Raw genomic sequence first — 11,585 nt, 5'->3', positions numbered from 1 at the left:
ATATTTTTATATTCATTTAATTCTTTTAACCTTGCTTTATAAAAATCTATTTTATTTTCATATTGTAAAAGTTGTTTTGTAATTCTTTCAATTTCAAAATCAACTCCTATTATTAAATAATAATCTAGTCTATCATATAATATTTTTATGTGACCTCTTGTTCTTTTAATTAAACTATTAAGTTCTATAACTCGTAATCTTTCATTAACTATACTCATTTTTTAGTTTTAAAATAATTTTTTCCTTTTTTTTTTAAATTTAATTAATTTGAATCTTAGGGTGTGTTTGTTTCATGGCTTAATATTATATTCCTTGGAATACTATTCCAAGGATTATTATTCCCGGGAATATTGTTCCAATCTATGTGTTTGGTAGAAACTTAGATTCCTAGGCATAATAATAAAATTTGTTTAATTTTAAATTATAAAAAAATTAAAAATAATAATAATCATGTGTGATAGTTGGAAGTTAGAGTTGGTTTAAGTTATTCCTATGGGAATATTTTATTCCCACCCTTTATGCATTGGAATAAGAATTGAAAAACTATGTGTAAATAATATTCCTTGGAATAAAAAATTCCTTGGAATAACTTTTTAAAACTTGAATCAAACATGGGAATATTGCATTCCCATACTCATATTCCCTGGAATAATTTTGGTAACCTTGAAACAAACACACCCTTAGTGCTCTGATTTCAAAAATGATACCTCATTATCTATTGAAATAATTTTATAATTTATTTTTATTAGCTTAATCATCATCAAAATAGTCCCAAATTTCATCATTTTCTATTAAAGCTAAGTCTATTATAAATTCATCATCATAAAAACTTTCAACTAATAAAATATAATTTGTATCACTTTCTAGTGCATAATCTATTTCATTTTCAAAAAGTATAGCTTGTGCACATAATTTTCCATATTCTTTACATATTTTTGTTTTTAAGTCATTTGGTAAAGTAAATTTCCAAATACATCTTAGTTTTTCATAAAAATCTTTCTCTTTATTTTCAATATCATCAAAATAAGTTATATCTATTTCTTTTATTTTTATAACTATTTCTTTTTCTTTTTCTTTTATACTAAATTCAGCAATACTCATTTTGTTTAAATTTATAATATATTTTTTAAATATGTTGTTAAGTCCTTTACTTGGTTTGAAAGTTTATCAATATCACTTTCTTCAATTTTTTCAGGTTCACAAAATCTAAGTGGTTTTGGTATTTGATTTTTTTGTAACTCTAAAAACTTTGATTTATTCATAAAAGTTCCTAGCTCAGTTATTCATAAAAAAGACTTGGAATATCAATTCTATTATTATTTCTAAAGGTAATACTATGGTGAGAATTAGTTAATGCATAATTAACACAATAAGTGATTGAAAATATTTTATCTCCTGATCTCATTAAATTTCCTCTAAGGAATTTGTGTTCAAGAGTTAAAGTTTGATCTAATCTTTGAGTATTTAAAGGTATTCCAATATTTGGATGTATTTCAAATTTTAGTTTACCATAAGCTAAATTTCCTTCTACTACTTCAAGTATTTTATCTACTGGGTCTGTAATTCTATCATCTTTTAATATCAGTTCTACTGGAGAGTTTATTCCTTCTTGAAAAGTTGCTTTGATTAATACTTGCACTGCTCCTATATGAATATATCCTATTTTATTTCTATGTTCATCTTTCTTTATATTTTTCTTGAGTTCCATAAGTTTCTTTTTATTTTATAATTGTATATAGGTATGTCCTTGGGCATCTGCTATATCAGTTGGTGTTTCATTAATTATTTTACCATAATATATAATATTATCCTTTTGGTTAAATCTTTTCATTATTCCTCTAATTCTATCTTTTCCCTTCATATTTGCATCCTTAGTTAAATCTAAGTCTTCCTTTTTTATTTTTTGAAATTAGGTTGGATCTATTAAAATACTTCCTCCGTAATTTCCATCTTCTTCAGTAATATGTAAATGTTCTATATCATTTACTATTTCTTTTTCCATTTTTGTTATGCTAGACATATAAGAAAATTGTAACACTTAATAAAAGTAAGTAAATAAAGAAATTATACCTGATCATGATTTCTTCTGAAATTTTGGTCCACCGCTGCTTCCGTAAGTTTATGTGAGATAGTTGATTAATAGATATATATGTTGTGTAATTTAATTGAATGATTCTTGAATAAGTAGAAACATGGTTTTATTGATATAAGTTCATGTTACAACAATGCACACAAAAGGTGTCAAGCTAAATCCTAAAGGATTAGCATATGTTTCTAAAGAGAAACTTACACAAAGGATTGTTTTCTACAACTTGCCTCTTCCCATTGTAGAAGCACTTATTTATAGCCCTAAACGCACATTATAATATTATTTTCTATTCACAATAATGCATAGTACTATTCATCTATAGTACTACTTATTTAAGACACTTAAACACTACATGACAAATGACTTTACTTTTTATCTACTTCATAACTCTATTATTGCTTCCCCTTATCCTCATCTTCATGACTCTATTATTCCTTTCCTTTATCCTCATCTTCATGACTCTATTATTGCTTCCTCCTTGTCCTCATCCTTAAGACACATGAACTTTTCTAGACACTTGGTCACTTCCACGGCATCTTTTTCTTGAAAACATCTTTCACATGCATGATCTTCACTCTTTTTTATACTTGATCATAACTCCTTAAGTACTCATGGCTTATAATTCATTGTCTCCTTATTAAATGCATAGAATGGTAGCTCAAAAGATGTCAATAGATGGATATCTCTATCTTTTATTGCTTTTCCACTTGTGTTGCTTAGTAATAGGAGAGTAGGTGTTTTGTACAATACTTTCACACATGAATTATTTCCAATAGCTTGACATTGAAAGAATATGCTTGAAAGTTGATTAGATAAAATTATGTTTAAGTGATCATCATCATACATTTCTTCTTTGGAGTCATCTCTTAAAGGAAATTGATTATTACTTACTCCAATGAAGACAAAGTGTTTGGCTGGTTGATTCGTTGTAAAATCCGGATAGGCTGAATAAAATTTTAAATAAATATTTCTTTCTCCAGCAATATTCTTTTTAAAATTCTGGACTGATTCTTTAAAATTATATGATTAATTTCTTCCAGATTTTTACTTAAATAAAGGCATTCAATAAGTCCGAATTGGAACATATTAAATGTTAGTAATTGGGATGCTCCTGGGGTGATTATAGCTTTTACTCCAAAAAGCTTTCTATCCACCATATAGAAACAATTAGTATTTTCTTTCTCGGTCCAGTAAGTAAGTCTTTTTAAATTCTCCTTAAATTTTTCTTCAGAGAATTTAACCTGATTTTCATGCTCTTTTCGAGACATAATTGGCAAATTATCCAGGGAAGAAGGAATTCTTCCTAAGATTTTCATGGATGTTCTTTCTGGTTCATTATTCTTTGTTGTTTCTGAAAAAGTTCTTGGGCCAAGATAAATCTCTTTTCTTAATTTTTCTGATTCTCTATGATCATTCATTGCTTTTTCAGCTTCTTCTTTGGTGGCATACCCTTTATAAGTAACTCCTGAGATTTTTGTACAGTGAGGGGCTGCTTTATACCATTCATCATAAATTCCTGGAAATGGTCCGTTAAATATTGCATACCATTTCTTAGGTTCTTTTAATTTAATCTCTTCAAGTGGATTCTTCATTCTAAGTTGAGATTTTATAATTTCTCTTTCCTTATCGATTAATTCCACTTCCTTTCCAATCAGTTCTTGCTCTTTTGTTTTGTGAATTCTTAGTGCTTATTTTAACTCCAATTGTTGTTTCAAAATTTCTTCTGGGATTCGTTCCATTCTCTAGAAAGTATATCTGCAAGTACATTCTTTTCGCCCTTAATGTGAGTAATTGAGTAATTATATTCGGCTAGTTTCATCTGCCATCTTATAAGTCTACCTTGCTTGTAAGTTCCTTTATGATTAATATTTTTGAAACCTACAACATAAGTAGAATCGGTTCTAACAATAAATTTTTTATCAAGAACATAAATTCGATGTTTTTCTAACATCCGAATTAATGCTAATGTTTCTTTTTCATGAGTAGGATAATTAATTTCACTGTCTGAAAAGGTTCCAGACATATATCTGCATAGTAATTCTTTCTTTTGGCCAGGGGGCTTAGCCTTGATAACACCTCCCCAACATTCATTTGATGCGTCAGTTTCAATAATAATTAGATCATCATCTGATGGATGATATAATTCAGGAAGATCTCGACATAAATATTTCAATTTAGTAATAAGTATTTCGTCTTCTTTGGTCCATGACCAAATAGCATCCTTCTTAAGTTTTTGTTGAAGTAATTTTCTTTCAGCTGCAAGATTTTTAATAAAACCTTCATTTGAAATATATGTTAGTAATCCAAGAAATCTTTGTAATTCCTTTTTGTCTTTTAGTTTAGTGGAAAAATTTTGAAGTTTTTCTAATACATGTTTTTGCATTATTATTTTCCCTTTTACAATTTCTAATCCTAAATAATTGATTTTATTTTGAGCTACTATAGCTTTTTTCTTAAGTACTAATTCTACCTTTTTAAAGTGATCATCTAGATCCTTATTTGAAAAAACTAATATATCATCAATATATAAGACAAAAATATTTGAATTCTTTAAGGATAGAGTCCATCCTGCGTTGGAAAATACCTGGTGATTGTTTCATTCCCATTGGAAGAACATTCCATTCATATTGACCTTGAGGACAACTAAATGATGTTAAAGCTTTAGATTCTTCTGACAATCTTATTTGATAAAATCCAGATTTACAATCAAAAGTACTAAACCAATTCATATTTCTAACTCTTTCAATAATTAAATCCTTTCTTGGAAGAAAATACGCATCACCTTCCATAGCATCATTTATTTGTTTATAATTAATTACCATTCTTATCTTTCCTCTTTTAATCTCATTATGATTTTCAACATAAAATGCTGGTGCTGAATGTTTACTTTTTGATGGTCTTATTAATCCTTTCTCACACATTTGCTTAATATCTTCAGCAAATTCATCTCTATCTTGTTTTGTGTATATCATAGGTTTACATTTGATTTCTTTTGTTGGGTCTTTTAGTTTCAATTCAACTAGTTCCATGTTTTTATTATTAATTTTAGGATCTAGTGGGTTTTCACTACACACTTTATCTAATAGTTCTTTAATATGTATTGGGATTTTCTTCCTGGTTCTAAATTACTTAATGCATAACGCATTTTTCTACAAAATAAATCTATAATTTCACCACGTTTTAGTCTGGAGAGCTCTGATTGTTTTCTTGAATAAATTGTTTGTGAGGAATGAATAATAGGGATATCTATAATTTCTTTCAGTTGTTTTCCTTTAATATATGGAGCCTTAATCGATATATACTCTAAGTATTGGCAAAAGGGTGCATATAATCGTAAGAAATTATTTCCTATTATTATATATAACCTTGTTTCTTGTTGATATATTGTAGGTACTATGAATAATTTATTTTCAATATTTAAAGTAATTCTTGTAGCTACCCAATTTAGTGGGTGTATTGAGCCATCTGCTATTTGAATCTTTAATGGTTTTTCTAATCTTTTCCATTTACTAAATAATTCTTTGGTTGCTATTCAAATACTTGCTCCTGTATCTATATAGGCTTCAGTTTCTTTGTTTTCTTTTTCAATTTTAATTTTGATGTACTATTCAGATTCTGTTTCTTCTGAAGATAATTCATCCTCTATATATTCATATACACTACAGTCAGAATCACTTAGCTCATCTTCTAATGGTTCTAAATTATATATTTTATATAATTTCTTTATTAATTTTGATTTTCTTTAAGATCTTTTTCTTTCTTTGTTGGACATTCATTGGCATAATGACCTTCTACATTGCATATCCAACATACGCATTTCTTTTTTCCTTTTGGACAATATTTTTTAGGTGTTTGTTTTCTCTTTCTAAAATACTTTCTTCTAGTATTTTTATAGACCTTTTTTCTTGGATAAGTTTTTCTTAATTTATGTTTTCTTTTATAACTTTTTCTACTTCGTTGATTACAACCATAATTTCCTGGTTGCTTTATCTCTGGTATATCACAACAAAGTGAGGTTCTACCTCTATTTAATTGTTTAGCTCTTATACTCTTTATGCATTGTCGTCTTAATTCATTATATAGAATTTGAATAATTCCTCCTAAGCTATCACCTAATTCAATTGGTTGGGATTTCCATATATCTCTTATTTTTGCACTAAGTGAGTATGGTAACTTGTATATAAAGACTCATCTATATATTTCCCTAGTCTCATTATCTAATTCATAATAGTATTTTTTATACTCACAAATGAAACTATCTATTTCACACATATTACATATCTGCATATTAATTAGATGAATTTCTGCCTTTTCTCGCAAAAGTTTATTTACTTCTGTTTTATGTTCAAGAGTATTGTAGCCTATGAATTCTTTATATATTAATTCCATTATTAGTTTAACAAATTGTTGATTATTATTTTCTACCATTCCTATATATTGATTCCATGTTTCATCATTAATACTTGTTAAGAATTTCAGCACATTTTATGTTGTTCTATAAGCTGTTAAATTCTTGACATCCATTAAATTTATCATAGAAAATTTTTCATCGGTTGCTATAAGCATAATCATATCATTAGACCATCTTTGTAGTATATCCTCTGGATTTCTTACACAGTCTAAGTTTAATAATTTTTTAGATTTAGTTTCTTCATAGTAAGGTTTAAATTCTTCCGCAACTTTTGTCCATTTTCCACTGGCCTTTGCATAACCTTTTTTATTCATAGTTTCATATTCATAGTTTTCCCAAGAACTATGAGGATTCCAACTCTCTTCACGTTTTCTTTTTTGTTTAGAATTACTTGTTTCTCCTTTTTCTATAAATATTTCGTCTATATCTGATTCAGATCCTAGTTCAGATCCTATTTCTGAAGAATTATAATTTAATATTACTTCTTCATTCTCTTCCTTAGTTTCTAGTTTTTCTATTTTTTCTACTTGTTTATTTTCTTCTTCTATTATTTGTAGTTGTTCCATCAATTGTCTAATTTCTTCAATATCATTAGATCTTCTTAATGCTTCTATGTATTCAGTTTTTATCCCCTCCATGAAGATGATGGATTTATTAACATAAATGTAGTTATAGGCTCTTGTTTAACTACTTTTAGTTGGTTTACTTCTTTTGTTCTAACTAATATTTCTTCTAAATCTTTTATTGTTATACTTCTATTACTTTCTTCATGTTTTAACAAAGTTTCTAATTGATAAAGAATTTTTCTAATTTTTTGAATATTTATATCTTCATCAATTTCTTTATCTCTATTAATTTCATCAAGGGTTTCACGTATATTATTTATTTCATTAAGACCATTTTTTATTTTATTAAAGGTATAATCTGCAATTTTATTGGTATTTTCTATTAATAATATAATATTTTTATTTATTTCATTCATTGTGTTATTTAAATCTTTATACATCACATCAATTTCTTCAGATAATGACATGATTTTAAATTTTCTGTGGCTATTTCAACTTTTTCTAGTAGTGATTGAAAATAAAATAAAAAATTGTGTAACTTTTTTATGCCTGAGTTAATCTCTATAATAAAAAGGAATGCACAAAGATAAGTGAACATAAATATCATATATTTATTAACATCAATTTTATAGTTTACACCATCATAGAACATATTACACAGGGTTGTATTATTTTATAAGTATTATTTTATAAGAACAATCAACTGTCCACCCTGTTTAGTTTATTATTTTCTCCATTTTGTTCAATGAATGCTGCAAAATAAAACACAAAAATTAACATCAATACCAATTCAAGTATAATACAATCCAGTAGTAAATAAATTCGTGAACAAATATAGAAGTAAAGCAAGATTAAATTACCACTTTATCAATTTTGACAAAATAATAAATACATTTTCCGTGGATATTATTAATATATGTTGAAGAAAACATATTAAAATATTTTTAAAAAAAAATAATTGTTGAGACACATAGGTTCGAATTCGTGACATTGTATTTATTTATTTTTATTTTATTTCAGTTACTAGCTTTGATTGATTAAAATAATAATTATATATGTTTTTCTCTTTAGAAAAAAGTGTAATATTTATATGTAAGTAAATATTGAGAACTTACTCATTGCAATTCATGTCTTTGCTTATGGGAAAATTGAAATAAACACCGCAACGTTTGGGAAGTGAGAGAGCTAAGTCATGTTTGATAGGATAGTGAGTAGCAAAATCTTTTAAGCATTCACATGCAGCACGTTGTTCATCAACAGTGGGTGCTGAAGATTTCAGATCATGAAGGCCACTGCAACAACTAGCTGGTGGCTCGTTCTCATCACCGACGAGGAATGGCGTACAAGGATGTATAGATGTCTTTGCTTGTTCACAGTCAAAACCATGCACTTGCTCCATAGTGAGGAGCAATAGAACTAGCAACATTAGAATCATACTCAAATTCTTCATCTTGTTTTTTTTCAGACTAAATTACTTGTGTTTCAGTGTATGATATATGAAGATTGAATGGTGGGATATATATATAGCCTAAGATGTGGGATAGTGTCAGGGTTAAAATATATTATAGAAGGTAATTTCTATGTATTCACCTTGAAAGGTTACGTTATTGCTTGGAATGCTGTTGTGTGTTGTCGATACTTGAAGAAAGTATTTGCCACGATTGGCATTCTTTTTCTTGGGTAAGTGAGGAAAAACTTAGAACATTATAGTTAGTTTAAGAAATATTAGACACTTGACACGAAAATAAACTTGGCATATCATCAAAATTCAAAAACTATGAGATAAAACAAAAGTATGGACAAATAAATCTTCCTTCCACAATTACTAAATGACAAGAAATCATAGTAGATTATACATATTTAAGTAAAATCAATTCATAGTAAATGTAAATATGAGTGTTAAATAATTAAGTTAAGATAAATTCTTAGCTATCCCTTATATAATTAGGAGTAATTTACCTCTAAATGACAAGTATAAATGAAATCTTACAATATAAATTAAAATTTTAGAATATATTTTTGTAAATTTTAAACCATAGATAACTTTTTTTTTTGGAATAAAATAAATTTTTATTGATCTAAAAACAGTTATAACATCCGATTCTCAAAGGTTTTCAGGTATTAAGAACACAAGTAGACTACCTACTATATCATAAGTATATCATAAGGTAGATTAATTAATTTTGTTTTCTTTTTAATAGAATTATTTTTTAGAAAAATAAACATTGGTTAGAAAATTATTACCAAAACAAATAATTAAAAATAAAAAATATTGTCTAACTTTTTTATGCCTTAGTTAGTCTCTATAATAAAAAATACGGAGATATTAACCTTCAAGTTGTGAAAGTGGCTAAGTCGGATTATAATAAGAGTTCAAAATCCTTATGGTGGAGGGATATTTTGGAGTTAGATCATGATTCCAATGAGAGTGCTTTTGTTAACATGTGTAGGTTCAAGGTGGGAGATGGATTTCACATTTCTTTTTGGCATTCTTGTTGGTTAAATGATTGTTCTTTAAAGGAAGCTTTTCCGGTTGCTTATTTATGTTCGGAGTTGAAATTTGTTTCTATTGCTTGTATGGGTGGATGGGAGAATGTAACACGGTGAACTGACTTTTATTTTTTATAGGCAACAATGTTGCGGTGAGCAAGAGTCGCCACCGACTTTTATTTTATCCAATTAGGAAAGACATAAAAGAACAGGAAATACCTTCTTTGAAGAGAAATTGAGTTCGGGGGGTAGGTTATGAAAAGGGAAGGTGTAAGCACCCTTTTCATCCGTAGTTATCTACGGGCTCTTAGTTGCTTGGCTCACTTTTGTCTGAAATGTTTGATTTGTTTGAAAGAGTAGTGTGTGTTTAGAAAAACACTTTTGTTTTGAAAATGTCTAAAAAGACAACGTTAGAAAACGGGGTGCGAAAAGCATTTGAATGTTTGAATTGATTGTGAGCAAGCACTTAAGAGCTACCTACCCTAAGTTGTAAGGTCTTTCCCATACTTTAAAGTTTTCCTTGGGCGATAGTACCATCCATACCATTTGAGGGTAGGTAGTCCTATACATTGGATGTGCGTGTCATCGAAGGGTCATCGAGTCATCATAGGGACTATCCATACCATAAAGAGGGTAGGAAGTCCTATGAGATATGAATAGTCGTAAAGGCAACTAGTAGAGATACCTTAGCAATCCGAAGGGACTATCATCATTTATCGAAGGCAACTCGAGGGACGAGATCATTTCATCGTAGGCAACTCGAAGGGACCATGATCTTTATTCCGAAGGGACAATGATGATTTTGAATCGTAGGCAACATGTGCTAAGGTATCCCTACGCTCGAAGGGACTTTTATTCGAAAGGCAACGTAAGAGGGGAGTACCTTAGAGGTGGGTGTGTGAGCAATTAAATGGGTGTGTTAATTTCAGATATTTAATTATCTTGAGTTAGTGATCTAACGGTTCAGTTTTAGTCTTTCCATGCAACCCTAAGCCATACATCTAAACAGATAATAGTAGCAGTTAATATGTGCGGAAAATAAAGTGCAGAAAAGTAAATCCTATGCTATTACAAGGCTTCGGGATGGGGATACATAGCCAAAAAACCGGGGGACGCGGAAATAAAATCCTAATTACTATTACATCAAAAGGAACTTGCGGCCTATACATAATCTCTATAATCAAAATAACAATTAAATAATTAAATAAAAAACAAACACGCGACATTCATTGGATTTTGAGATGAGAAGAGAATCGATAGGAAATTAGTAAAATGTTTAAGGAGACCTAAGTGTAAACCTAAATTAATTAAACTAATCCTAAATTATCTAATTGTTTAAACCCTAATTACTAAATCAATTAAAAAAACTAATTGGCTAAAAAACTAATAATTATTATGGCTAAAAAACCTAACTTTACTAATTAATTAGAAAATACATAAATTTTTGGTGTTTTAAAATTAATTAACAATTTTTTTCTAAAAAAACTAATTCTAAAACTTTAATATTTTTTGTGATTAGTTAATTTTAATTAAAAACTAATTAAATTGGAGTTAGTAAAGACAAACAAAAGAAGAAAATTAGACCAGCCTGGGGTAAAATCAGCAACAGGTGGTGTATAACTCAAGAAAAGTTCCTGGGCCCAATAAGATAAAACTGAAACTCTCGTTTGTGATCTGGTGCGGCATAGATCTGGGGTTCCATGGTGTGCACGCTTCATGATCCTTCTGATTTGTATTCAACGGAGATCCAATGGCCAGGATCGAGGGTGTATCGTAGGTCCTCGTGAGTCTTGCACGCTTGATCTGTAAGCAGGAGGAAAAGAGGGGAAAAAAAAAGAAAGATATGCATAAGCTGGGATTCGAACCCCAGTTTACAAGGTCCCTGGCTTTCTTCAGATGCCAACTAGGCTGCGTTATTAATTCGTTAGTAAGTTGGCTAAGAAAAGATAAATATGAAACATGGCAATTAAATGAAAAAAGTCAAATGAATCAGAAATTGGGGCCCACTGTTGTGCACACAACCAATCAG

The 11,585-nt window shown here is 28.7% G+C and overlaps 1 protein-coding gene across 1 annotated transcript; it reads right to left on the bottom strand.

Annotated features, from left to right (window-relative positions):
• Positions 1 to 7,657: 7,657 nt before the first annotated feature.
• On the bottom strand, positions 7,658 to 8,569 carry LOC131606475 (non-specific lipid-transfer protein A-like). Its single transcript, XM_058878699.1, has 2 exons — positions 8,182 to 8,569; positions 7,658 to 7,818 (listed from the first exon to the last, which is right to left on the bottom strand). The coding sequence occupies exons 1-2, from the start codon at positions 8,514 to 8,516 to the stop codon at positions 7,809 to 7,811; spliced, it is 345 nt and encodes a 114-aa protein (XP_058734682.1). The 5' UTR covers positions 8,517 to 8,569; the 3' UTR covers positions 7,658 to 7,808.
• Positions 8,570 to 11,585: the final 3,016 nt, after the last annotated feature.

Source organism: Vicia villosa, linkage group LG1 (genome assembly GCF_029867415.1).
Source record: "Vicia villosa cultivar HV-30 ecotype Madison, WI linkage group LG1, Vvil1.0, whole genome shotgun sequence".
Lineage (NCBI taxonomy): Eukaryota > Viridiplantae > Streptophyta > Magnoliopsida > Fabales > Fabaceae > Vicia > Vicia villosa.
This window is presented reverse-complemented; position numbering and strand designations above follow the sequence as displayed.

What these genes read in the sequence shown, in the direction of transcription:
- LOC131606475 (XM_058878699.1), bottom strand. Translation starts at nt 8,516, where the DNA reads ATGAAGAATTTGAGTATGATTCTAATGTTGCTAGTTCTATTGCTCCTC.